This window comes from Typopeltis vanoorti, chromosome 1 (genome assembly GCF_054136105.1).
Source record: "Typopeltis vanoorti isolate ZY-2024b chromosome 1, IOZ_Tvanoo_1.0, whole genome shotgun sequence".
NCBI lineage: Eukaryota > Metazoa > Arthropoda > Arachnida > Uropygi > Thelyphonidae > Typopeltis > Typopeltis vanoorti.
This window is the reverse complement of record NC_143549.1, coordinates 188,197,276-188,224,396: the sequence shown is the minus strand read 5'-3', so window position 1 is coordinate 188,224,396 and position 27,121 is coordinate 188,197,276. Positions and strand designations below refer to the sequence as shown.

At 36.1% G+C, this 27,121-nt stretch overlaps 1 protein-coding gene across 1 annotated transcript in view; it reads left to right on the top strand.

Moving 5' to 3' along the window:
* Window positions 1-27,121, top strand: part of LOC150110713 (uncharacterized) — a 410,078-nt gene that overhangs the window by 32,319 nt on the left and 350,638 nt on the right. Inside the window, exon 4 of the mRNA XM_090395888.1 lies at window positions 25,943-26,065. Within this exon, the coding sequence (XP_090252014.1) occupies window positions 25,943-26,065 (123 nt within the window). The remainder of the gene's footprint in view (window positions 1-25,942; window positions 26,066-27,121) is intronic.

Sequence of the window (27,121 nt, the reverse complement as noted above, 5' to 3'; positions counted from 1 at the left end):
AATAAAATGTGTTTCATTCTACTCTGAAAAACCGAATGAACTTATTTGCCAACCCAATATATATTATATTCATTCAGAAGTGAATTTCTTTCATTTAATTATTAGGAAAAGCTAAATGCAATTCATACGCACTGTTTATATAAAATAGCAGTAATTGTGTTACATTGTTCTATGCGGAGAACCGACCAGGGCTTCTGACCTAATGTCCAATCCTCACCTTCTTGTGGTGCACCCTGTTGGGTATCTACTTGGATACTGAACGAACGAGGATGGGCTGGCAATTTGGGATTTAGCCGACCAAATTGTATTCTTATTGGTTAAACCAAAATGAAAAATGATGGTACGACATGAGAAAATTTCATGCCGGCTGGAGCGTCGCCCGGTTAAACAAGGCCCCCGTTGTTTTCGCCAGGAAAACAGGGCGAACAGCGAAAAGTGCTACTGGAACAAATCTGAAAACAAACCCCAACTCAACATCACCAGAGTTAAAGATCGGTACTATCAAACATAAGAAGCCTGAATGGCAAAGAAATGGAACTAGCTGAGGAATTAGATAAGTACCAGATCGACATAATAAGGGTGACTGAAACAAAAAAGACCAAAACTGGTGAGATCTTTCTGAGCAATAAATACAAAATGTTATATTCAGGCAGTGACAATCAAGGAAAAGGAGTAGCCATAGTATTCAACACAAAATACGAGGCTAATCTTCTTGAATGGCAGTCAGTCTCAAGTAGAGTAATGTGGGCAAATATGAGAATGGGGAACTGGACAAAGAGACTTATTTGTGCCTATGGTCTCACAGAAGGTTCTATTAAGGTAGAAGTTGAGGAATTTTTTGAGGCTTTAGAAAAAGCAACTGACACAATGAAAAAGGAAAAGTTGGTCCTTGTTGGGGATCTAAATAGCAGAGTAGGAAATGATTGTGAGACATACAAAAATATTTTGGGAAAATTTGGAGAAAAGAGCAAAGCTAATAATAATGGCAAATATCTGTTAGATTTCTGCTCAGGACATGGACTGGTTATTACTAACACCATGTTCCAACTTAAAAATGTGCACAAATTCACATGGAGAGAAGAGGCAAGGAATAAGAAAAGTCTCATTGACTATGTTATTGTTGATACTGATGTTTTCTCCCTGGTGCAGGACACCAGAGTGAACAGAGGATTTGAAATTGGAAGCGATCACTATTTAGTCTTGAGCAGGATATAATTGAATTTCATATTGAAAAGAATGACATGTAAGAAAGTTTTAAAACGAATAAAAGTTGAGCAGCTGTCAGATGTGAACTGTAGACTAAAATACACAAAGATTATTGAAGAAAAAATGAAAGAGTTTGAGAACAGGAATCAAACCTTGGAGATTCAGTGGCAAACTCTGAAGAAAACATTGATTGATTCTGCCAGAGAGGCATGTGGTGAGGTTGTCTGCAAGGATAAAAAAATCAGAACTCCCTGGTGGACACAGGAAGTTAAAGAGGCAGTGAAGTAAAAGAAGAGAGCATATCAAAAGTTCCTGTCAAATAAGTCAGCTTGTGCTCTTAGAGAATACAGAGACAAATGTAAGAAAGCTAGACACTGTGTAAAACTAGCTAAACAAAAGTCATGGGAGGACTTTGGCAAGAATATAGAAAATAAATATCAAGAAGGTGATAAAATATTCTGGAGGTTGTTGAAGAAGCTTAGGAATGGAGGAAAGAAGAGTGCTGTAAAAGGAGTTAGAGATGATAATGGTGACATGAAAACGGGAAAAAAAGATATCCTTGAAGTATGGAGTTATTACTTTGAAAAACTGCTAAATGAAACAAGCAGTGATGACAGCACAGTGGTAAAAAACACTGACCAGGCATGCAGGCAGGAATACATATCCATACTTGAAGTAGAAAAAGCCATCAAAGGCTTGAAATGTGGAAAGGCAGCAGGAGTAGATGATATTCGACCAGAAATGCTGAAATATGGTGGTATAAGAGTCTTACAGTGGCTGCAATGCATAGTTCAGAAAGCCTGGACAGAGGGATGAATTCCCGATGATTGGAGTAGAGCTCTCATAGTACCCATATATAAAAAGGGAAATAAAACTGAATGTGAGAATTACAGAGGTATTTCCCTACTGAGTGTTCCTGGCAAGATCTATGCAAGTATACTTGAGAAACGGTTGAGAAGAATTGTGGAAGAAAAGCTTGGTGAAGAACAAGCTGGATTCAGTCCAAATAGAGGCTGTCAGGATCAGATCTTCACTTTACGACAAATAGTTGAGAAAGCATGGGAATATAACAGTGATCTGTATTTAAGTTTTGTCGATTTGGAAAAGGCATATGACAAGGTGCCAAGAGAGAAGCTATTCAATACACTGCAGTTATATGGTGTCAATGGGGCATTATATCAAACAATATTTAGTCTTTATTTGAGTTGTAAGTCAGTAGTTAGAATTGAAGGAAGTACAGGAAGATGGTTTAATGTTAAATCTGGTGTGAGACAAGGATGTACATTATCCCCTCTGTTATTCATTATCTATATGGATCACATTATGAAGGAAAGTGGTATTAAACATGATATCAAAATTGGAGATGTTAATGTCAGCTCTTTGCTTTATGCGGATGATGTTATACTTCTAAATAAATCCACTACAAGTCTGCAAGATTCTCTGACTAAATTGAATAGCTGTTGTAATAGATATGGTATGAAGGTCAGCAATAAAAAGACAAAGACAATGAAAATAGGCAGAATCATTGAAAATGTCAACTGTATTTTGAATGGAGAACCTGTGGAACAAGTGAAACATTTCAGCTAATTAGGCATGATTTTTACTGAAGATGGTAAATTAAATATAGAAATAGACAACAGAATCAGCAAAGCTGGTACTGTAGGAAGTCAATTGAATAAATTCATATGGAATAAGAGAGAAATTAGTCAGAACACTAAATTAGCTGTATACAAGACAGTGTTCAAACCAGTTTTAACTTATGGATCTGAGAGTTGGGTCAGAAGTAAAACACTTGACCAAAGACTAGACACCGCAGATATGAGAGTCTTGAGAAAGATTATAGGTGTGAACAGATGGCATCAATGGCAGTATCATATTAAAAATGAGGATATTAGGAAAGAACTTGACATTGTCAACATCCAGGAATGCGTTAGCAGAGCTAATTTCAGGTGGTATGGTCACTTAAACAGAATGGGCGAAGAAAGATTAGCAAAACAAGTGTTCTCTGCCAGGTTGGCAGCAAAACGACCCAGAGGAAGACCAAGATATAGGTGGATTGATACGGTACAAAATGCCTTAGATGATAGATATAAGATCTGATAATGTTGGAGTCGTGACAAGTAATAGACTGATTTGGAGGAAAATTGTAGATGGGAAGTTAGTAATGATGTAATTTTTTTTTCATGTAGTACTATCATATCCTGTACACCCCTTGAGGGTACATGGCAGGAATTTGATGATGATGATGATGTTCTAAATGTAAAAAAAAAAATAAATAAAAATTAACACATTAGCAATATGTCTTATAATCTTTTCTATGTATCTAATTCAAAACAGCAATTTCAAAAGTAAGGTAAACATTGGATATTCCACATTGTCCACTCTCAAGAACGAAATTCATCTCAAAATGAAGAATTAAATTTTTTTCCTTACAATTATTTATAATTGAAAATAATGTCATTTTCTTTTAGTAGATGGTCTTAAATCATAACCTCTGAAAAGCATTCTGTTACTAATAGATACAGTAGATTGTTCACAAGAAGCTTCAAAATTTTCTGAGTTAGAAATTTACTCAATTTCTTTCGGGTGCTAATATATTAGTGAAATTTCTCAGATTTTTGCTTAAACTAAAACGAACTTGAGATGAAAGAGATTTCTCTCTAGATGAATCAGTTCTGTTATTGTTTGCCAAATTCTTGCTACCCTGAGATGGAAAGTTTTCATGTCAGACTCGATCATTTTATCATCAGAATTTCTGTCATTCACGCTTGAGAATTACTGTATTTTTTTGCTTTATAAGATGCACTGTTGTATTGGATGCATTACAGCTTTCATGTCAAATTTTTGGAAATAAAATATTCTTTGCAGTATAAGATGCATGAATTATGCATTAAATTTTTCATCTAAATATGATTTTGTTTTATTTTAAATTTTGATACATGTATTATTCTTTTATTTAACATAATATTTTCAATTTTGCATGCATGCATAATTAATTTCTTTTCATTAATCTAAAGCACCATGATGGCAACCCTGTCAAATCAGTGATTTCTTTCGCTTTCCAATAATTTTGCTCGTTGAATAATAATTTTTGTAGATAGATATGTAGCAACCCGATCTTCTTTGATCCATTGTTCAAGTTTATAATTCATTTTCAATTTCTGCCCATTTTGCTGGTTTTCTGCAGAGATTTTGTTTTTTAGAATTTACTTCTATAAATTGCTACTCTTGTTTCCTCCAAATTTGTACCATTTTTTTCTGTAGGTGGAGGCACATAGTACTGCTCTGCTGCCCTACTGCCATACTTTTTTGCCGACTCACTCACGCTGTGCTTAAATGCAGTTGTATAGCTATGTCTGCACTTCGTGGAATCCATGAATTATATAAAAAAAAACTTAAATATAATAATGTATTGATTACCAGTTTAAATGTGTGACCGTTATGATCATGCAACTATTCAAACTGGCAAAAAATCATCAGGATATATATAAGATGCACCGTAAGATATACTGGTTTATAAGACACATTTGTCTTATAAGACGCATCCTAATTTTCAGATAAATTTTAGGCATAAAAAGCACATCTTATAAGGAAAAAAATATGATACTTGGTAACCTCATAAAAATTATTGTAATATGTCTCATAATTATCATTATTAAGGGTAAGCTTCTATCATTCTTTTCTTTAAAATTCACTGATGTCAGGAATATTCCTTCATCTAGAAGATTTTTTTCAAATATTTCTGCTGTTATTATGTATTTATTCCAGCAATACCTTTTCAGTTTATTAGAATTATTATCCTATTTTGGTGTTTGATCTTTGTTATTTTGTAGTTTACAAGTAATGTCTTGTAAGCTACAAATTACAAGACATTATTATTATGGAGAAATTATTATTATTATTATTTTTTGCTACTCCGTATGGACTTGGTGCTGTTTGTACCCATTTTTTCTTTCTTTCTTACATCAGACTGTTCCCTTGGTGAAACTGAGAGAGAGAGGGCGGGCTTGAAAAAATGTACTTGGCTGCTTGGCCATTAATAGCAAGAATTTTTGATCAGGTATCAGAAAAAGAAAGTTTGTTTAATTCACTTGTTTTAGTGGCATTAGTTCAAAAAAGATTATTCTCCTGGAAATTTCAAAATTTGCATATCATTCACTTCCTTACTGTTAGAATATTTCAAAACCTAAAAAACTTGGTACTGTTTGGTAGTTTTTCAGATATCCGACTTGGAATATAAGACTCTTTTCATGCCATTGTTGTCAAGTTTAATATTACAGCCTAAAAAACATGACAGTCAAAAAAAAAAAACACTGAAATATTCTAAAGGTTAGGAATTGCATGATGTGCAGATTTTGAAATTTCCAGGGAAATGATAATTTTTGTACTAATATAGTTTTATTTAAGTAATGCCTAGTCTACAGGATTATTATTATTTGACAATTCCAGGAAGTCCAAAGACTCATTGAGGAGGGCATCTACTCTACAAATCTACAATGAACCACAACTACACCAATGCCATCAACTGCCCACTGCCACTCGTATTTTCACAGCCAGTCACGAACATCCAAGCCCACTGCAGTTTTTATATAGTTATTGTGACTATTGGGCATGCTAGTTGTTACAAACACCCTACTTCGTTGATCATCACCAATTTTGACATAATGGAATGTGACCAATTAGTGGATAGGATTCGTGCATCATTGTATCTCCAGAAAGTGCTCAGGTATATAAATTATATATTTAGTTTAATCCTTCATCCAAGTGTAAGCAAACAAAGTCCTGAAGTATCTTCAGGACTGGAGCAACTCGTGGTAAAGGTGGTATAAGTTCTCATCACTTGCCTTAGTATCTCCCATAATGCAAAGCACATCTCCTTGCAGATATGTATAATGCTATGCATTAAGGGAAGGGCCACTACCCAGATCGGTTTCGACCTTCATTGAGGTTTCATCAGTGGGAGCCAGACCCAGTAGTGGTGATATCAAGGTGAAAGTAATGGAGAAGTCATATTTACCTATATGAGTTGCCAAAAGGTGTCACACCTTATTATTAAATTACTCTGCATTAGAGAAAGATGTTGGAAGTTTTTTCACTCGGTTAGACTATAAATTATATATTTAGTTTAATCCTTTATCCAACTGTAAGCAAACAAAGTTTGCACCTGAAGTATCTTCAGGACTTCCAGAGTAATTTAATAAGGTGTGACACCTTTTGACAATTCGTATAGGTAAATATGACTTATTCATTGCTTCCACTTTGGTATCACTACTACTACTGGGTCTGGCTCCCACTGATGAGATCTCAAATTAAAGGTCAAAACCGGTCTGGGTAGTGACCCTTTCCTTAATGCATAGCATTATGTATGTCCACAAGGAGGTGTGCTTTGCATTATGGGAGATACTAAGGCAGGTGATGAGAACTTATACCATCTTTACCATGAGTTGACCCAGTCCTGAAGATACTTCAGGTGCAAACTTTGTTTGCTTACACTTGGATAAAGGATTAAACTAAATATATAATTTATAGTCTAACCAAGTGAAAAAACTTCCAACATCTTGCTCTGGTATATATTGCTACTCTGTATGGATTTGGTGCTGTTTGCACCCATTTTTTCTTTCTTTCTTGCATCAGACTGTTCCCTTGGTGAAGCTGAGTCATAGAGAGAGAGAGAGAGAGAGGGCTTGAAAAAATGTACTTGTCTTACAAAGAAATCTGTAATACTTCTTTCTCAACTTGCCAAGTTTTCACATCCACTAATTGTGAAGCGGCAACACTGCTGATGTGAAATATGCAGAATTTAAATCATTAATAGTGGATGTGAAAACTTGGCAAGTTGAGAAAGAAGTATTACGGATTTATTTTTAATTTCCAAAATGGCATAATTACTTTATGTTCATTTTGAAAATCTAACCTAAATGTGTTTCAACTGTGTGCTGCCACTTCATGAGAAACTGACAATTGGGAAAAAATATTTGTTTTTTTCAAGTTACCTGTTTTTTGCTTATAGTCATGTATCATTGATGAAATATATGAATTTGCCTGTACCGTACTGTATACATATATAATCATAGTCCTGACCAAGTCCAGGACTATGATTATATATGTATTCAGTACAGGCAAATTGGCAGAGAGTGCACACACAGTTAATAGACAAAAATACTGTTAGTGGATGGCAGATTAATTGTTACAAGCAGTGGTTGGTGTGGTTGTAGAGGACTCTCTGGAAGTGGATCTTTCATATATATATATATATATATATATATATATATATATATTGATTGAGATGACCAGTGACCTTATCTCTGGGCATCTGTACTAAGATTTGATTGCCTGCATTTCATGTGGTGGAGGGGATTCAGAAGTAAATAATGAAAGATAACTACAGAACTGCTACCAAGATGATAGTAAATCTCTGGAATGCTAATTGTTTTGAGGATAGATTAAAGTTTGTAGGTTACAAAATTTGGTTGGGTTGGCAGGTGGGAAAGCGCAAGGATATTATAGAAACATATAACCTGTTAATGGAATTCTTCCAGAGGATTTGATGTTTGATGTGTGTGTGTGTGTGTGTGTGTGTATATATACACACACACACACACACAGTAAAACCCCATTTTTACACTTTCTAGGGGACTGATGGAAAAAAGTGTAAATAACAGGAAATTTAAAATAGCATTAAAAAAAGGCTAAAAGATGACTTACTGCTAGTATGTGACTCTGCATGCTAGATTACAAAATTTAATAACTGAAAATAAATGAATTTACAATTATTTACATTTATGTATTTAAAAAATATTTAATATTGATTGTTTTTGCCTTTTCTGCACTCTTATAAGTTCCACCTGCCTCTCCACAGTGTATGAGGCATTAAATGACCCATCGTCTCCTGATGCACTTGCAATATACTGCCTCAAAACAGAGATAGCTTCCATTGCTTCTTTACTAATGGAGACAGTAGGTTCTTGATCAGTCTTCTTCAACCACTTCTTCCTCTTCTTCTTCACCGAGGTGGTTGGAAAGGGTGCCTTCTACACTTGGTACCATTGATGTGATCACATCAACATAGTCTTGAAATGAGGAAGACTCATCTATCACATACAAGTTGTTGGGCTCTGACATATCTTCTTCTTCTTCCTGTAGTTGTTCCTCCTCTTCCACGAACGTAACTCCTGCCTTCAGGAAACAGTTGGATATAGTTTCAGGAGTAACATGCAACCATGCTTTGGCCATATAATGCATGACATCAAGGATTGGTATGATCATTTATTTTGGGTCCATACCATTATCATGTATAAACATACCCTTTTCAACAAGAATTTTTCTATATAATCCCATTTAAATACATGGATGATGCTCAGATCTAATGGCTGAAGCTCAGTACAGTTAGGGGCAAAGAACACTAATTTAATGTTTCTGAGCTGCAGATCTTCAGGGTGTGCAGGACGTTTGTCTAGCAGTAGTAGTAGTATTTTGCGGTGATTTGCCCCTATTTTAGCATCCAGAGCATGCATGGTGGATGTGAAGATGCTGCTGGTCATCCATGCTGTGCTGTTGGCATCATACTTAGTAGAAAGATTTTTCACATTCTTAAAATACCTTGGCTTTTTAAATTTACCAATTACCAGTGGAGGTAATTTTTCTGTTCCATCAGATTGACCATGAGCTAAACAGTCGCCCTCTGCTTGCTGAGTTTTCCACCATGACACTTCTCCCCTTTAAAACACAATGTTTTACTTGGCAGATTGTTATAAAAGAGCTCAGTTTCATCAACATTGAAAATAGTTTTCGGTTCATAGTCCTGAATAATATTCTTTAGTTCATGTTTCCACTGGTTTACAGTTTCCCCTGCAACACTGTTACTTTCTCCACACATTTGATTATACACAATATTGTGACGAGTCTTGAAACGATCAATCCATCCATTTGCTGCAGTAAAACCATTTATTTATTTATTCGTATGGCATGAATATCAAAACATGCAGTACAATACACTTTAATAACATATAAAATTAAAAGTCAAAAGTCATTTTAAAAACCAATAAAATTAAAAGGTTACATCTATATTGGTCAGATAGTTCATAGCTTCAGGTGTAGCACTTAAAAAGTCCTATTTATCTCCTGAATATGCTCTGAGATAACACTGAGTCACAATATGGTTCACAGTTTGTCTCCGAGCTCCACAATCACAATGCGGGATGGTCGTTTACCCCATTTAAAAAGCATGTCCGCACATACACCATGACCAGTTTGTATTCTATTAAGCTGAGTCCAGGATTTTCGTGGGAGGTGTGAGCAAGCATCAAAACTTTCTTGTAATTCATTGAGAGAAAATTTTGTGATGTCATCTGTATGGCTCTCCCACTGTTCTTGCCACTTTTGCTTCAAGTCAAAGTTAGAATGTAGTAGTAGTTGGGATAATTGTAGTGGTGGATGTCTTGATCTCAATTGTTGTACACTTAAGTCTGGGAGATCTAAATGTATTGGTAGGGCTGTGTTCTCCAAGATTTTCTTATACTCATGTAAGAGAGCCTTAGTCCTGTGCAGATTCGGTGGAACAATGTTACTAAGAGCTGGAAGCCAGTGTGTGGGCGTTGATTTAATTGTGCCAGAAATCAGTCTCATTGTATTATTTAGTTGGCTATCAACAAGTTTGACACGTGTGCTATTTAGCCACACTGGTGAGCAATATTCGGCAACAGAGAAAACTAGACCAAGAGCAGTAATCCGCAGATTATCGGCTGTTGCTCCCCATGTCATGCCTATTAGTTTTTGTATTATGTTGTTACGGGTTCTTAACTTAGCAGAAACGTTTGTTAGGTGTTGCTTGTAAGAGAGCGTGCGGTCCAGGGTAACGGCCAAGTACTTTGGAAACTTATTGTGTCGTAGTAAACATCCTTCAAAGAAGATATGTAAAGTGACATTAACTTGAAAGAAACGTTCAGTGAGCATGGAGGAAATTAAGTGTGCAGTCCGTTTACATGGGACACTGCTAAGAAATTTGTATATAAGACCTTCATGCCATACTGTATCATAGGCTGCTGTTAGGTCCAAGCAGACAGCTGATGTTTTTTCTTGCTTCTGAAATCCAGCTTCTATGTATGATGTTAGAGTGAGCACTTGATCACAGCAACCATGTTTTTCTCTAAAACCAGCATGTTCAATCGGGACATGCTGCATAATTGGTGTGGACAATGTTGTACAGAAGACGCTCTAACATTTTATAGGTGCAACTCAATAAAGCAATAGGTCTGTAACTTTTTGCCTCCTGGGATAGTTTTCCAGGTTTAAGAATAGCAACTATTTTTGACTTCTTAAACTGGCTAGGTAGTCGGCCAGTCAATAATATATCAGAAAAGAATTTACAGAGCCATTTTATAGTATTTGGCCCGCTATTAATCAGAAATTCAGGATGGACATCGTCGAAGCCTGGGGCCTTGCATGCTTTGATATCTTTTATGATGGCTTTTACTTCATCTATAGTGAAGATTGAGGCATATTGTGAGAAAGCAGGGGCATTTATTTTTAAAGCTCTAAGTTCTTTCTTAACTTTCTTGGTATGTTCATGGTCCCTAGGTGCTCTTGACATATTAACGATTTGATTAGCTATTTTCTCAGGGGAGATGATTGTGCTTTTTCTTTTAGGTAGATTAGTTGTGGATAGTTGTTGGAGAAGATTCCAAGCTTTTCTACTTGATCGTTTGAAGTCAAAGTTTTCAACCGTATCAATCCATTTTGTTTTTCGAGATGAGTTCAGGCTATGTAGTAATTCATCTGCTATTTCAGGATCTTCACTTTTCAGGAACTCTCTGTAGAGATGTTCACTCTCTTCATTCCATCCAGGGACATAATCTTTTCTGTAACCTCTAGGGATATATTTTTTCGCAGTTGATATGATTGCTCCTACAAATCTCTTGTACTCTGCAACTCTAGCAGGTATCCACCGAACACATTTATCCAATTCATTCGCAAAATTTCTCCAATTTGCTTTTTAAAATTCCAACGTGGTCGTGGAAAGGATCTTGCTATAGGTTGTGTCATACCAATTTTCAGTAACACTGGTCGATGTTGACTGTGTGGGAAGTTAGAAAGTACATATCGTTTTGCAGGTAATGTTTGCTCTTCTGTGTTTATTGAAACAAAACATAAGTCTGGATTAGACTCTGTTTGCCATGCTGATGATCTAAAGGTGTTTCTATCTTTGGCATCAAATACAAGGTGTATATTATTTATTTCTGCCCATTGAACGAGGGTAGTCCTGCAGTCGTTGTTATCATGGTACTTCCATTCTTCATGATGGCTATTAAAATCACCAATCCATACTGTTGGATGTTGATAAGTAGGTATCACATCTATAGACCATGATGTTAAAAGAGGTTTATAGACATTGACTATTGTTATGTTGTGAATTTTCACACTCACAAGATGGGTATTGTTATCACATCTCGTTGTCAGGACAGAAGCATTTTCTATATCATCCTTGATATATGTTGCAATGCCATAATTCCGATGGTATGTAGCACCAATCAGAGTGTAACCAGTTATTTTTCCTCTTCTATTAAGGTCGTCTTCGTTTTCAGCATGTGTTTCTTGAAGAAGCACAACGTCAATGTTATTTTCTTGTAGTATTTTGCAGAGATAGTAACATTTTGCTCTGTTAATTCCCTTGATATTCAGTTGACACATCTTAAGGCTAAATCCCAGTTTTTTGTCAGCATCATCAATAAAATTAGAAAAATCAGTATTATTTGACTGCATGCCTTAGCCAGGAGAACTAATTGTTAGACTGGCTGCCAAATCACTCTAGCTCAATTAGCGTTACCCAGGGTGCACCACGAGGAGGCGAGCTAGATTACACCCCAGTAAAACCATTAATCCCCAATCTCGCAACAAATTCAAGGGCTTTTGCTCGGAGTATAGTACCATCTTCTGGAATACCCAAGCTCTCATAGAAACAAACCACTCTGCCACAAGTTTATCCAATTCATCGTATGTCGATGTCCAGATTATTTTCCTTTTTTTTTTGACATAGTGCTTGATTGCTTTGCAATGAGTTCAATGCTTGACCTGTTTTTTACTATCGTGTTCAAAGTGGTCACGGATGGTGCAAGATCTTTTGCTAATTGCACACGTGTTCCGGCCTGCCAATCTACACGTCACAGAATTGCCATCTTTTCTTCTACAGAAATGTGTTTTCTGTCTTTTTTCTCCATGTTACTAACATGGATAATCCACCACCACAACTTGAAAGCAACTAACACACGCTAAATTACGTTGCAGTAATTCTGCAATATGAATTCGTACTGTGATTGAAAAATCATGGTATCGCTCATCGCTACATTACTGCTGCAAACGTAAGTCATCTGATGATGGAAACGAAGCTACAGTCGAAAGCAACGCCACCTGGGAACAGAAATGCCCAGATTTCAGCAGACATCGATTTGAATAAGAGGAAATCGATTCGAAAATCAGTGTTGCCAACCGAGAAAAAATGCAAATCACGGGAAATAGCATCCATATCAAGTTGTTAATGGCGGGAAAACAATATATTGTAAGAATAGGCCCTTAAGAAGGGACCAATGGAAAATGACGTAAATTGCAGGAATGTAAAAACGGGGTTTTACTGTATATATACATATTGTTTAAAAAATTGTTAGAACCTATATAAGTACTTTAGATCATGCCTCTCTGTCATTTACTTGTAGCTCTCACATTCTCATCATTAAATCTATATTTTATCACTTGTGCTTTTTGTTTAATTTGATTTTCATACTGAAGATGTCCTTGATACTCACATGAAAATTCGATGGAAATAAAGCTCATGTGAGTTACTCCTTTGTTAATTGTTGTATTGAATTAAACATGTCTGCTTACATTTCTGTTCTTCACAATATTTCTGTTGTAAAGAATTCATGTCTACTTGCATTCCTGTTCTTCATATTTCTGTTGTAAAGACATCAGTTATACCACATATCAAAAATTATGCCAAGTGAACATACAGTAAGATCCCATTTAACGCTACCCCAATTAACGCTAATTTGATATAACATGGTTTTTTATGAACCCTAAAAAATACGCCAAATATTCCATGATTCAATTTATCACTGTATTTTCCTTGATTCGTATATAATATGGTTATTTCTGAATCCAAACCAATCAGCAAAAGGTGACAATTCGTCGTAGTGCTTTAATTCCCCTAAATCCTAAATCTGTGTTTGTCCCGTGCATTTATTTTTCCTGTACATCGTGTAGTTTTTCATTGGCAGTGAAAATTGTCCATGCTGTCAATACAGTTTGGAGTGCTGCGTAAAACGTTATTTATTCACTGTAATCATCGATAATATTGACCAAGGAAATCAACAAAAATTCTATTTGTTCATTAAAAGTAATCATTACTATCATTTTTTAAATTATTCAAAATGAGTGGGTGTAAAGATGATAAAACAAAATTGATATGAAACAGCATTTCACTCGACATTGAAATGCAGGCGATTAGAAAAAAGGTCAAGAATGTCAAGTTGACATTGGAGCCGCTTTAAATTTGTCTACTTCTACTATACGAATGATTTTAAAAAACAAGGACAAAATTAAGTGTTCAGCAATCACAACCCCAATGTCTTCTGCAACAAAGGTGACCCGAGCGAGAAGCAAGTTTTAGAGGAAATGGAGCAACATCTTTCTATTTGGATTGATGATGAAACTGAACGCAACATGCCATTTAGTCAGGTAATAATCATGGAAAAGGCCAGAAGTATTTTTAATCATATTCATAAATAAAGAGAGGACACGAGTGAAAACTGCAGCTAGCAGAGGTTGGTTTGATAGTTTTAAAAAAAGAAGCAACTTCTACAATATTCGAATCACCGGAGAAGTGGTGAGTGCAGATACTGAAGCTGCTTTAGCCTTTCATCAACTTTAAGAGCATAATTGAAAGAGGAAATTATCCACTCAAACTAGTTTTTAATGTTGATGAAACAGGAACTTTTTTGGAAGAGAATGCCAACGCGCACGTTTATATCGCTCGAACAAAAGTGTACATGCATTTCTGTGTACTCATGTATATGTGTTATGTATATTCTGCAAGTTAATATAAAAATAACTTAAAATTAAAGTCAAACTTGTTTATTCATGGTTGCATGTTCCCTTATTCCTATTTACTATGTGTTAAAATGATCCTGTTTAACACTATTTAGTTTAGTGCTTTGTCTTCTAGAAATGCATCCTGTATGTATGCATGTAATACAGTGTATTACTGTATGAGCAATTCCAAGCACAGATGTGTGGATTGGACATGATTTATAGCACATGCCACAGGAAGATACAATGTCTGAATATTGATTGTATTATGAATATTTGTCGCAGTATAATGCAGCCAGTATTACATGAAGACCACCTGCTAAAGGTTGTAAACCTATTGTACATTTAGTACTCTGGTGAGTTAACATGTTTACACCAGGCAGTGTGTGCTTGTGCATAAACTGCTTGCAGGAACTGGTTTTAGCATATGTATGTATGTATGCCATGTCCATATCGGGCAGTTGCATTTTCATGAAGCTTATACAGCATGTTATTTGCAACATTTTTTTTGGTAGAATTGATATATTGATAATGATATATTGACTATATTAGAATTTGATATTATGAAGTGTCTTCATGATATCAAATATCGTAAATGTAATTCAAACTGATTTCAAGTTATATGTATCTTTTTGCTTTGCACAAACTGTGTGCTTTCTGTACCTGACGAATACGTTATAAACAGCTGTTATGCCTTTTCTGAAAAAACTGAAAATCTGAAAGAGGATTTTAGGACAAATGTATTTAGTTGGCTACTATGTTTAGCACTACAATAAATCTGTCTTGCTTGCTTGCATGCAGAATGGAGTTTGTGGGAGGAGGAGTGTTTTTCTTTATGAAGTGTCATTCCAGTTGTTTCTAATTGCAATAATTGTTGCCAAATATAGTACAAAGACTATAACAGTCTTTATACTATATTTGTACTATATTAGTGATACAATAAAATTATTTGTTTTCGAAAGTTTATTTTTCACTTGGTTAGACTCTAATAAATTTAGTTTAATCCTTTATCCAAGTGTGAGCAAACAAAGTTTGCACCTGAAAATATCTTCAGGACTTGGGTAAGGTAGTACAACACTGGGAAACTCGTAGCAAAGGTGGACCAAGCTAACATCACTCCTATCTCAGTATCTCCCATAATGCAAAACTCATCTCCTTGCGGATATGTATAATGTTATGCATTAAGGGAAGGGCCACTACCCAGACTAGTTTCGACCTTTATCGAGGTCTCTTCAGTGGGAGCTGGCCCAGAAGTGGAGATACCAGGCAGAAGCAATGGCGAGGTCATCTTTACCTATAGGAGTTGCCAAAAGGTGCCACCTAACACCTTTTACACACCTTTTGGTGTCACACCAAAAGGTGGACCAAGTTAACATGTTAGCTTGGTCCACCTTTGCTACGAGTTGGCCGGTGTTGTACTACCTTACCCCAAGTCCTGAAGATATTTTCAGGTGCAAACTTTGTTTGCTCACACTTAGATAAAGGATTAAACTAAATTTATCATAGTCTAAACAAGTGAAAAATAAACTTTCAACATCTTTCTCTAAATCCAGAGTAATTTAATAAAAAGGTGGCACACCTTTTGGCAACTCCTGTAGGTAAAGATGACTTCGCCATTGCTTCCGCCTGGTATCTCCACTTCTCGGCCTGGGTCCCACTGAAGAGACCTCAATAAAGGTTGAAACTAGTCTGGGTGGTGGCCCTTCCCTTAATGCATAAAATTATACATATTCGCAAGGAGATGTGTTTTGCATTATGGGAGATACTGAGATAGGAGTGATGTTAGCTTGGTCCACCTTTGCTATTAGTTTTTCCCGGTGTTGTACTACCTTACCCCAGTCCTGAAGATATTTTCAGGCACAAACTTTGTTTGCTCACACTTGGATAATGAATTAAACTAAATTTACTATTTGTTCTTGCTTCTGCAGTATAAGGTGGCTGTTCATTTGAAGCAGTCTGGTGTGAGATTAAGGCAAGTTAAGACAAAATACACAGTCACTTGTTGCTATAGGCCAGGGAGTTTCATGGATGATCTGAGAGACATGTATTACCAAATTAGTACAATGAATGCAGGTCAAATGATTATTGTGGTGGACTTCAATTATGCAGATATAGACCAGAAGGAAGAAAGATCACATGGCAGGAAGGAAATGGAATTTATACACCTACGAAGAGATAATTACTTGAGGCAACATGTGATGGAGGGATTAGGTGTGTGTGGGAGCATCAGACGTTGTCATAGGATCAGAAGAGCTAACTATAACCGAGGTGCTCTTTGCCACTACATTGCCTCTGGTTGGCGAAAGTGACCATGCTGTGTTGACTTGGGAGTTTGTACAACATGAGGAATATTCTGTCAAGAAGAGGTATATGTGGAACTACAAGGCAGGTGATTACAACAAGCTTAGGAAGAAGCTTAAATCTGTGCCATGGCTTAAAACACTGCAGGGTAAGGATGTTAGTAGTGAATGGGAGATAGTTAAAGGTCATCTAGAGGAAGCAATATTAAATTGTATACCTAAGGTAAGGAAAGTTATTCAGGTAGGAGTTAGATGGATAAGTAGTATCATTATCATTGAGCTGCAAAAAAAAATGAAAATGTTGTGGAGGTTATATAAAGAGAAAGGTGACCAGCAAACTCACGAACATTACAAGGCTCAGGCAAGAAAGGTGACCAGCATGGCATGGAAGGCAAAATCATATTATGAGAAGAATCTAGCCAAGCAGGCCAAAGAAATCCCGAAGAGTTTTTTGTTATGTGGCAAGTAAGAGGAAGAATGACTATGGAAGATTAACCTTAATGAGTAGTGATGGTCATGAGGAGACAAAAGCAAATAAAAGTCATGATGTTCTTTACACTGTGTAGTCTCTACTGTTGATTTGATAGTTGATGTTTGGCTTATATGCTAATCGTGAATCTATAGAAATATAATTCAAATTGTATTGTATAGTAGAATGCCAAAAAAAATGGAGGGGGGAGAATTAAAATCATGGTCATCTAATTTTCAGACTAGTTGATTTTATGCAGCCTGTTAACTTGAATATTATGCAGAGCTACACTCCTTTCTGGGTTTGTTCATTCTGCTTCAGTGCTTGATGTTCCTCTTGGTTTCAAAATTCGCGTTGCAAAATTGTATAGTGATATTTTTTCATGTATGTTACCATATGACCATGTGAACACCTTTCTTCCATGTGGATATTTTGGCTAGCAACACATTAAAAATGATTGCATCTGCTCTTAGCATATGAACAGTTTTAAAGCATGGCTTTTGTTATTTTTTGTTACTGAATACACAGTTTACTGTTGAGGATTATTTTTGAATCTCTGCTGAATTGCAGTAGTGAACTCAAAATTTTATTGGTGCTACTATGATTCTTAGTCAAGACTTCATGAATTTGCTAAAATAGTATTTGCTTAGTGCATGTCCACTGTAATATATCTGCACATTTTACATGGCTACTGCATTGTTTTATATATAGTGTCACAAGTGAATGTAGCAGTAGTTGAGCTGTTCTAAACAAAAGTGTTTTTAATAGTGTATAGTGTGGTTTTTTTCGCAAACTGTGCTGCATTTTTTCAGTTTTGGATACAAATGTCCTTCAGAGGTGTTGAAATTTTTTGTTATTTATATCGTATTTTGCTACTTGTTTGTTCATACTGCTTCTGACAGTGGCATCCATAAAGAAACATATGTCAGCAGCAAAGAAGGCTTCTGAATGAAAGTCTGGCTCTGCCTTGGAATTTTCGCAAAAATTTCTATATGTATGCACTGAAAAAAAGATTTGTGGACTGTTTGGGTAAGCGAGAAGAAGGAAAGTGTTAACGTATGTGAAAAGTGTCTTGATAGATTAGAGCAATTAAAAATTTGAGCAAGCGTCGGGACCATAGTAGAAGCACTTAGACAGGAGTTAGTGAAAATGAAAAGCAAAATGAAACATCTGGAAGAGGATATTAAACATCTAAAGAAGAGATTAGCTGATCATTAGAGATGTGTGATTACAAATAGTGCACAAAACAAGCATTCCTGGTGGAACAATGAAGCAAATAACTGATACTTTGCAGAAAAGAAAAGACTGGGCATCAAAATTAGTGGTAAACGTGGGCACAAATGACTTAGTTGTGGGGAAAAAAAGAATGTGGATAGAAACTTGAGGAAGTTGTTGCAACAGGCAAAGAAGAATAGTGTTGTTGGGAAAGTCGTAGATGACAACATATGACAACAGCGAATTGAGAAGGAGAACAGAGATGATGAATAGTAAGATGGCTGAAGATGTGTGAGGCAAAGGAGGTTCAGCGTATAAACCTGTGAAGTGAACTTGAAGGGAAGTTGGAATCATTTAAAGCTGATGGATTATATTTGAATGGTGTTGCACATTTAGAAAGTTTATTGTTTTCTGAGAAGACACAGAGTTAAGAAGGTAATGTAGTAAATGATCAGAGTTTACTTGTGAATCAGGATAGCACAAATAAACAGATTGTAATAAACAACAGGAAGAAGACATATATGAGGTTGAATATGTAGTTGCAGCAGCACAAAATGATGGCATGCATAAAGATGAGGATGAGACAGGTAGGAATGGAAATCAGAGTCATGATCAGGAAAACAGGAGTGGTCAGACTGTAGAGAGAGAGAGAGAGAGAGAGGGGTGTGATTATAGCAACTAGAATAGAGAATGTTGGTGCTTGTAGAATGGCCTCAAACACGTAGGGATTGTTATTTTTCTATAAATGTAAGGAGTATTCGAAACAAGAGAGCTGAGTTTGTTGCATTGATTGAGTCAGTATGCCCAAAGATAATTGGAATAAGTGAAACTTGGTTGTCTAAGGAGGATGTGATGTCAGGAATAGAAATAGAAGGGTGTTACAAACAGATAGGAATTGAATACAAGTAATGAACATTCGGTGGATCGCCTATTAAAATACATTGTTGTCACGAGCTAGGAAATGAAAGAAATTAATAAATAATTAATATTTAAGATAATTGGTTTTTTAAATGTACCAAAAGAAGTTCGAGTAAGCAAGATGTCCAAAAATGGTAAAGTACCAGAATTTTCCTTTTCCATGGTGAATTGGATATGAGGGTGAAGGCTATTTATCTGTTGTAGAAAGGTGGAAAGCTCATCTTCAGTATGTGACCAAATGGCAAAAACATCATCGACATAACGATACCAAAGAGATGGTTGAGGGTGAATTGATGAAAACATAGTCTCTTCAAATTGTTTCAAAAAATAGTTAGCCAAAGGTGGAGACAAAGGGCTACCCATGGCAGTACCCTCAACTTGTTTGTAAAACTTGTTTTTCCAACTAAAATAACCTGAATGGATAACAAATTCGAAAATCTTTGCGATATCTGGAGAGTAATCTTCATATAATCACATACAACACGAGCTTTCTACAACAGATAAATAGCGTTCACCCTCGTATCCAATTCACCATGGAAAAGGAAAATTCTGGTACTTTACCATTTTTGGACATTCTGCTTACTCAAACTTCTTCTGGTACCTTATCTACAGCATCTTTCGAAAACCCACATTTACTGGCAGATATATTCATAAAAAGTCTGCTCACCACACATCTCAAAAATTTGGCTTTCTTAAATCTCCAATTAATAGAGCACATACAGTTTGCTCTTCTCCAGAAATCATACAACAAGAACTTTCCATCGTTAAAAAGTTAACGGAATCTAATAATTACCACGCTAATCAAATCCAACAGATAATTGAATCTTATGTTCCAATACCTAAGGTTTCTTCAGCAGTCTGCAAAGTTCCAATCTCCTACATTCCAGGAATCTCAGAATAGGTAGAATTTTAAAAAAGTACCAATTGATTCCCATGTATATTCGTATCAACAAAATTTTTTCCTTATTGCCTTCTACAAAAGATAAACTGTCATCTCTATCTTTGGCTGGTGTTTACCAAATACCATGTGAATGCGACGTTTCTTATTTTGGACAAACTGGCTGTTCTGTGGGAAAAAAAGAATTAAAGAACATCGATATTATATTGATTACAACAAACCTCAGAAATCTGGTCTAGCACAACACAGTATTAACACTACATTAATATCCAGTGGAATAAAGCTATTCTCCTTCATAGATTCAGGTTCAAATGTGAACACCTCTTTAAAGAAAGTTGTGAAGCTATTTTACACGAATTTAAATCGAAATGATTTTCTCTCTCTCTCTCTCTTGAAGATTTGGGAGAATTTTATTTTATGTAATCATTAAAAAAACCAGTTATCTTTAATATTAATTATTTATTAATTTCTTTCATTTCCTAGCTCACGACAACAATGTATTTTAATAGGTGATCCACCGAATGTTCGTTACTTGTATTCCATTCCTATCTGTTTGTAACACTGAAGATGTGCTATTAGTTTTAGTATGAAATATCTGTACCTTATTTATTAATTAAAAGTTATTACTGTGGACTTATGTGTTCTTTAATAATTATACTAAGCCACAAGTACTTCTAAAAATAAGAAGGATATATAATTTTCTGGAAGGATGGAAATGTGAAAAGAGGAGGGTGGAGTGCTGCTAATGATAGCAGAGGAATTGCACTCAGTAACGAAATGTGAAGTTAATAGTCCATGTACAGATTTTGAATCTGTGTGGTGTGAAGTTGAAATAAACAGGTTAGTATATTATTATTATTATTATTATTATTATTCAGGCCTCCAAGGAGTCAAAAGACTCTTCGAGGGAGGTCCTTCCTAAGACATAAAGTCTGTCAAGACTCGTTGAGGGGAGGTCCCTCCCTGAGAAACACAAAGTCTATCATACCACTCTTTAAACTCATTGACTGTTCTCGCTCCCACCACTCCATCAGGCAATGCATTCCATGGCTCAACCACCCTCCACACAAAGAAACCACTCCTTACCTCTTGCTCACAGTTTCCTTTCGTAACTTCCAGGGATGGCCTTTTGTCATCACTCCTTCCCGCTGTTCAACCAAGCGAAAGAACTCCCCAGTGTCAACCCTGTAACCACCTCTCAACAGTTTAAAAGTCTCAATCATATCACCTCTCCTTCTTCTATCTGCCAAACTCTGCAGTCCACATTCCCTCAGCCGATTCTCATAACTATCCTTGTACAGTACTGAGACCATCTTTGTCATCCGTCTTTGTATCTTCTTCACAGTTAATTTATCCCCTTCAAATCCTGGGAACCAAATCTGAGAACAATAGTCCAAGTGTGGTCTGATCAGAGACTTATACAACGGAATGATAACCCTCTTATCTCGGCAGGTCAGTTTCCTTCTCATAATAGCAGCAATCCTCTGTGTTACCTTCACCACCTTTGCAATATGTCCCCTAAACTTCAGGTTTCTATCAATCATCAACCCCAGATCTCTTGTCTCCCCTACTTCCTCCAGTATAACTCCTCCCATAGAGTATGCAGCATCCCATCGATGTTTCCCAAACCTCAAGACCTTACATTTTGCTGCATTAAACTGACACCCCCATTCATTTGCCCATCTATCTAGCTTATTTAAATCCTCTTGCAGGGCTATCACATCTGCGCTATTACTAATAATCCTTCCCCGCTTCGCCTCACCCGCAAACAACTGAATATCCCCCTGCAATCCACTGGCTATGTCATTGATATAAAGGTTAAACAATATAGGTCCTAGTACTGAGCCCTGTGGGACCCCACTTGTAACCCCCTGCCTCCTGGAAACTGCTCCACCATACACAACTCTCTGATACCTATCTGACAGCCAATCCTGAATCCAGTTGACCAATCTGACATCCAGACCCATGTGCTGCAACTTAAATATCAGCTTATCATGTGCCTTCGCCAAGTCTAAGAAAATTACAGTATATGCCTTTCCCTCATCTAATGTTCTTGTAACTTTATTATAAAAGGCTAGCATATTGCTAAAACAAGAGCGTCCTTTCACTAATCCATGTTGATTCTCACAGATAACATTACCCTCATCTGCCCAATGCTGTATACGGTCCCTCACTACTTTCTCCAAGTTCTTGACAACTACTGATGACACACAGACTGGCCTATAATTAGACACTTCCAGTCTGTTACCACCCTTATGCAATGGCACTTTCTTATCTTCCTTCCATTCCCTGGGCACCTTTGCCAAAGCCAGACTTTCATTGAAAAGCCACGTTAAAGGCACTGTCAATTCCCTAGCACATTCTCTCAAAACTCGTGGTGAAATACCATCCAGTTCCACAGCTTTACTGACATCCAGAGTACTCAATATCTGAAACACACTCTCCTCCTGTATCTCCAGACCTCGAACCAGTCCTAGCATTAAAACTGACTCCTCCAGGATGAAATACTCCAATAAAGTGTTTATTGAACAATTCCACTATGTCCTCTGCATCAGTCACTCTGTTCCCATTTTTATCTCACAATATCATTCTTCCACAGTCATTTCTCCTCCTACTGGCCACATAGCTAAAAAATTCCCTAGGATTTTCTTTGGATCTTAGGGCCAATCTCCTCTCATATTCCAGTTTCGCTTTCCTTACCACACTAGTCACTCTTCTGGCCTGTGTCTTATATTCCTCATGCATCTCTCCACCTCTCCTTATATCTCTTCCATAGCCTCTTTTTCGCATGCAATTCCTGTTTAATATTGTTTGTCATCCACTTTACTCCAAATTGCATCCTCTTCTTCACTCGTGGTATACAACTTACCATTGCTGATAACAAATATTCTTTCCCAATTTACCACGCACTAGTGATATCCCGGCCTTCCAATTCCTCCCTCCATGAAACTTCTCCAAGTTGACATCTAAGACTATTATAATCACCTGCCTTATAATTCCACATAAGTTCCCGTCTCTTTGATACTCCTGCATGTCTATTTATTTTCCAAGTCAACACCATATGGTCACTCTCTCCAATGGGAGAGACGTCAACTCAGTTATTATCAACTCTTCTGATGCTATAACCAAATCCAAAACTTTTGAACCTCTTGTTCCCTCTGTTACATGTTGCCTAAGACATTTGTCCCTCAAGAATTCTAGAAATTCCATTCCCCTATTGCTACAGGCATCTTCCTCTCTCCAATTTATACTACTGAAGTTAAAATCTCCCATAACAATCATTCTTCTTGCACTTGCCAAACTTAGCTGTCTAAACATCTCCTAGTCCCCATCCTCTGTGCTCCTGGGTCTGTAGCAACACCCCACTAAATATCCTGTCTTGCTACCTCTACCTCACACCATACGCTCTCAAAATCATTTGTCTCATTTCCTTCCACTGATAGGATGCTGTTATAGACCAGCTAGAATGCAGAGAATACTAATTGTGAAATGTTTAGGCAAATTAGTTGGGCATGTAAAAAGAAGGTGATCCTGATGGGAGACTTTAATTACACGATTATAGAATGGAAGGAGGAGATTGTGTGGGAACAAGGAGAGTGAGTTTGTGGAATTTCTGAGGGATAAGTAACATGTGATTGAAGCAATCAGAGGCTTTAATGTTTTGGATTTGGTGACAATTTCACAAGATGTAGTTGTTAAACAGGTGTTGACACTGCCACCAGTTGGTGAGAGCTATCATGAAGTACTTGTTTGAGAAGTGATGAAACAAGAAAAGATAACTGTCAAAAATGGATACATGTGGAAGTATAAAGCAGGTGATTACAGGAAGCTCCATAGTCAGCTAGTATCAGTACGTTGATTAGATTAGCTGAGCTGAAGCATGGACACTCACAAGGCAGTATCTGACAAAAGCAATGTATAGCTGCATACGAAGAGTTAAGTGAGTAAATAGAGTAGGAGTGAAATGGATGAACAGTGAAATCAAGCAAGTTGTGCTGGAAAAGAAAATGTTATGGAGGAGGTACAAGACAGTTGGTGGTGATTGGATCCATGAAGATTATAAAGTGCAGACTAGAAAGGTGATGAGCATGGTAAAGAAAGAAAAGGTGCACTATGAGAGGAGATTGGTTGGCTGGTCAGGCCAAGGTTAACTCTGGGAAATTTTTCTGCTATTTGGCAAGCAAGAGAAAGAATAATTATGGCAGGTTAACACTAGTGGATAGTCATGGCAGCAGAATAACTTCAAAGGATATAGTGGAATTATTGAATGAACACGTTATCAGAGTATATCATGCTGGTGTAAATGATGGCGTGCAGTATATAGAAGGGAGGCAAGTATTAGGAGAATCGGAAGTGAAAGAATCAGAGGTGTATCATTGTTTAGATTAGATTAGATATTAATAAAGCTGTGGGAATGGATGACATATCACCACGTATTTTTAAGGAATGTGCACCTCAGTTGGCTCTGCCCTTGACCAGGTTATTTAATGAACGTCTTGCAGTGGGTAGGATTCCTAAGGAGAGGAAAGAATGCAAAATAGTACCACTCCACAAGCATGGTTCTAGGACAGAAGTCTCCAACTATAGATCAGTCTGTATAACTGCAGTTGGGCCAAGGTGTTGGAGTGATTGGTAAGGAATAGAATACAGAATTGGGTTGATGGACATAGTTTTCTTTGTGATGGCCAGCATGGATTTGTAAAGGCTAGGTCCTGTTTTAGTAATTTACTTGCATTTTATGATAAAGTAGCACATGTGTTAGAAAAAGGACAGTCGTATACTCTGATATTCTTGGACTTTGCAAAAGTGTTTGATAAATTATCACATGATATGTTGGTGTACAAGCTGCAGAGGATGGGAATAGATAGTATATTAGTTAGATGGATCGGAGATTAGCCATCTGAACGATACCAGCAGGTTGTGTATAATGGAGCAATATCTCAAAAAGTGTACTATATCGATGGTGCCATACTGCAGAAAGTGGATGAGATTAGATATTTGGGAGTAATAGTTGACAGTAGACTGAAGTTTAAGAGGGCATTTTACTAGTGTTGCAAGGGGGTGCACATCGTAGTGCTGCTATGATAAGAAGTACTCTAACATGTAGAAGTCGTTGTGTCACCATATAAAGCACTGGTCAGATACACTTGGACTATTGTGCTCAGATCTGGTCGCCTGGTTTTCAATGTGATGTGGAGACATTCGAGAGGGTACCGAGGCAAGTGACTAAGATAGTTTCAGGACTTTGGAATGCTGGCTATGGAGAAAGGTTGAAGAGATGTGCATTACAGAGTTTGGTGGATAGGAGGAAAAGAGATGATATGATAGAGACCTTTAAGTTAGTGAGAGGATTTTATTGGATTAATCCATATGGGATTATAAAAGGAGTAGAAGGTGAGAGGGGATGAACCAGAGGTCATTCTTGGAAGTAATGTAAAGGTGTGGTGAAGAGGAGTGTGAGGAGTAGATTTTTTACATGGAGAATTGTGAGTGAATAGAACACTTTATCATATTATATATTAACATATTCATAAATATATAATATGATAAATATGTTGTCAGTTTAATGAATCTCCCGCGATGAATCTGCCAACTCTATGGAGGTTTTAATAATAATGATAATATCTGCAGAATCTCAAATTGGGATATTAAGAAACTCTTAACAATGATAATAAGAAACTTCATTAGGATATTAAGAAATTCTTAATTAGAATATTAAAAAGCTCCAAAAATGATGGATTGTTAACCACTTATGGTTTATTATATCAGTAATGAGGTTTTTCTTTAAACTCATAAATATATATGCTAACTGAAAAATGATTGATATTACTAAAAACTGCAATGTTTGTTTTTCAATAGGGAGACTTTTATGTGAAATTTCAAACAGAATCATCCCAAGAAAAAGTAGATTTCGAACAAGCCCTTACTAAGTGCAGTGTAGCGACATTAACTGATCTTTCTTGGAATGTAATAGAAAACTTGGTAAGAGAGTAATTTAATAATTGCTTTAATATCGATAGGTAAGTTGACATGTTTAGAAAAATTACACATGGAAAATTAAGTATCACACTTCTACTTAACTTTTCACTGCTAAAGAGTAAACAATGCACTATGTTATATTGATTTCTTCTAAAAATATTGAATTTGATAATAAAATTTTGATAAAATGTTATTTCATCAGTGAATGTAGTTCACTGATGAAATAATGATAAACTGTTGTGTTTTCAAAGTGAATTTGTATAACTTCCTTGCAGATATACCTATTTCTGCCACTAACTGTTGTTACAGTTTTTCAATTCCAAAGTGTTTCACTTCTTTTGGAAAACAGATCCTTCGTTGCAAGTGCATAATTAACTTTTTTTACTCATAACATGATTTTTGTGTTTATCTTTATTGCTGATACTTTACACACACACTCTCTCTCTCAACATCTGAAAAAAAAAAAACATTGAAGAAGAAAAATTGCATTTATCAAAAGAGGACTTCAAGGGAAATAGTTTACATATAAATTCAAATTAGTTAAAAAAAATATTCAATTTGTAGTCTTCTTTTGCTCTGACAGTGCTAATTTTATGTTAGAGAAATAAAAACGTTAAATTGTTTAATATACTTTTCCTGTTTTCAACATGTTTATCCATTAAATTTATTGTAATAATGTTACAAGGAAAAATTGCATTTATCAAAAGAGGACTTCAAGGGAAATAGTTTACATACAAATTCAAATTAGTTAAAAAAATATTCAATTTGTAGTCTTCTTTTGCTCTGACGGTGCTAATTTTATGTTAGAGAAATAAAAACGTTAAATTGTTTAATATACTTTTCCTGTTTTCAACATGTTTATCCATTAAATTTATTGTAATAATGTTACAAGGAAAAATTGCATTTATCAAAAGAGGACTTCAAGGGAAATAGTTTACATACAAATTCAAATTAGTTAAAAAAATATTCAATTTGTAGTCTTCTTTTGCTCTGACGGTGCTAATTTTATGTTAGAGAAATAAAAACGTTAAATTGTTTAATATACTTTTCCTGTTTTCA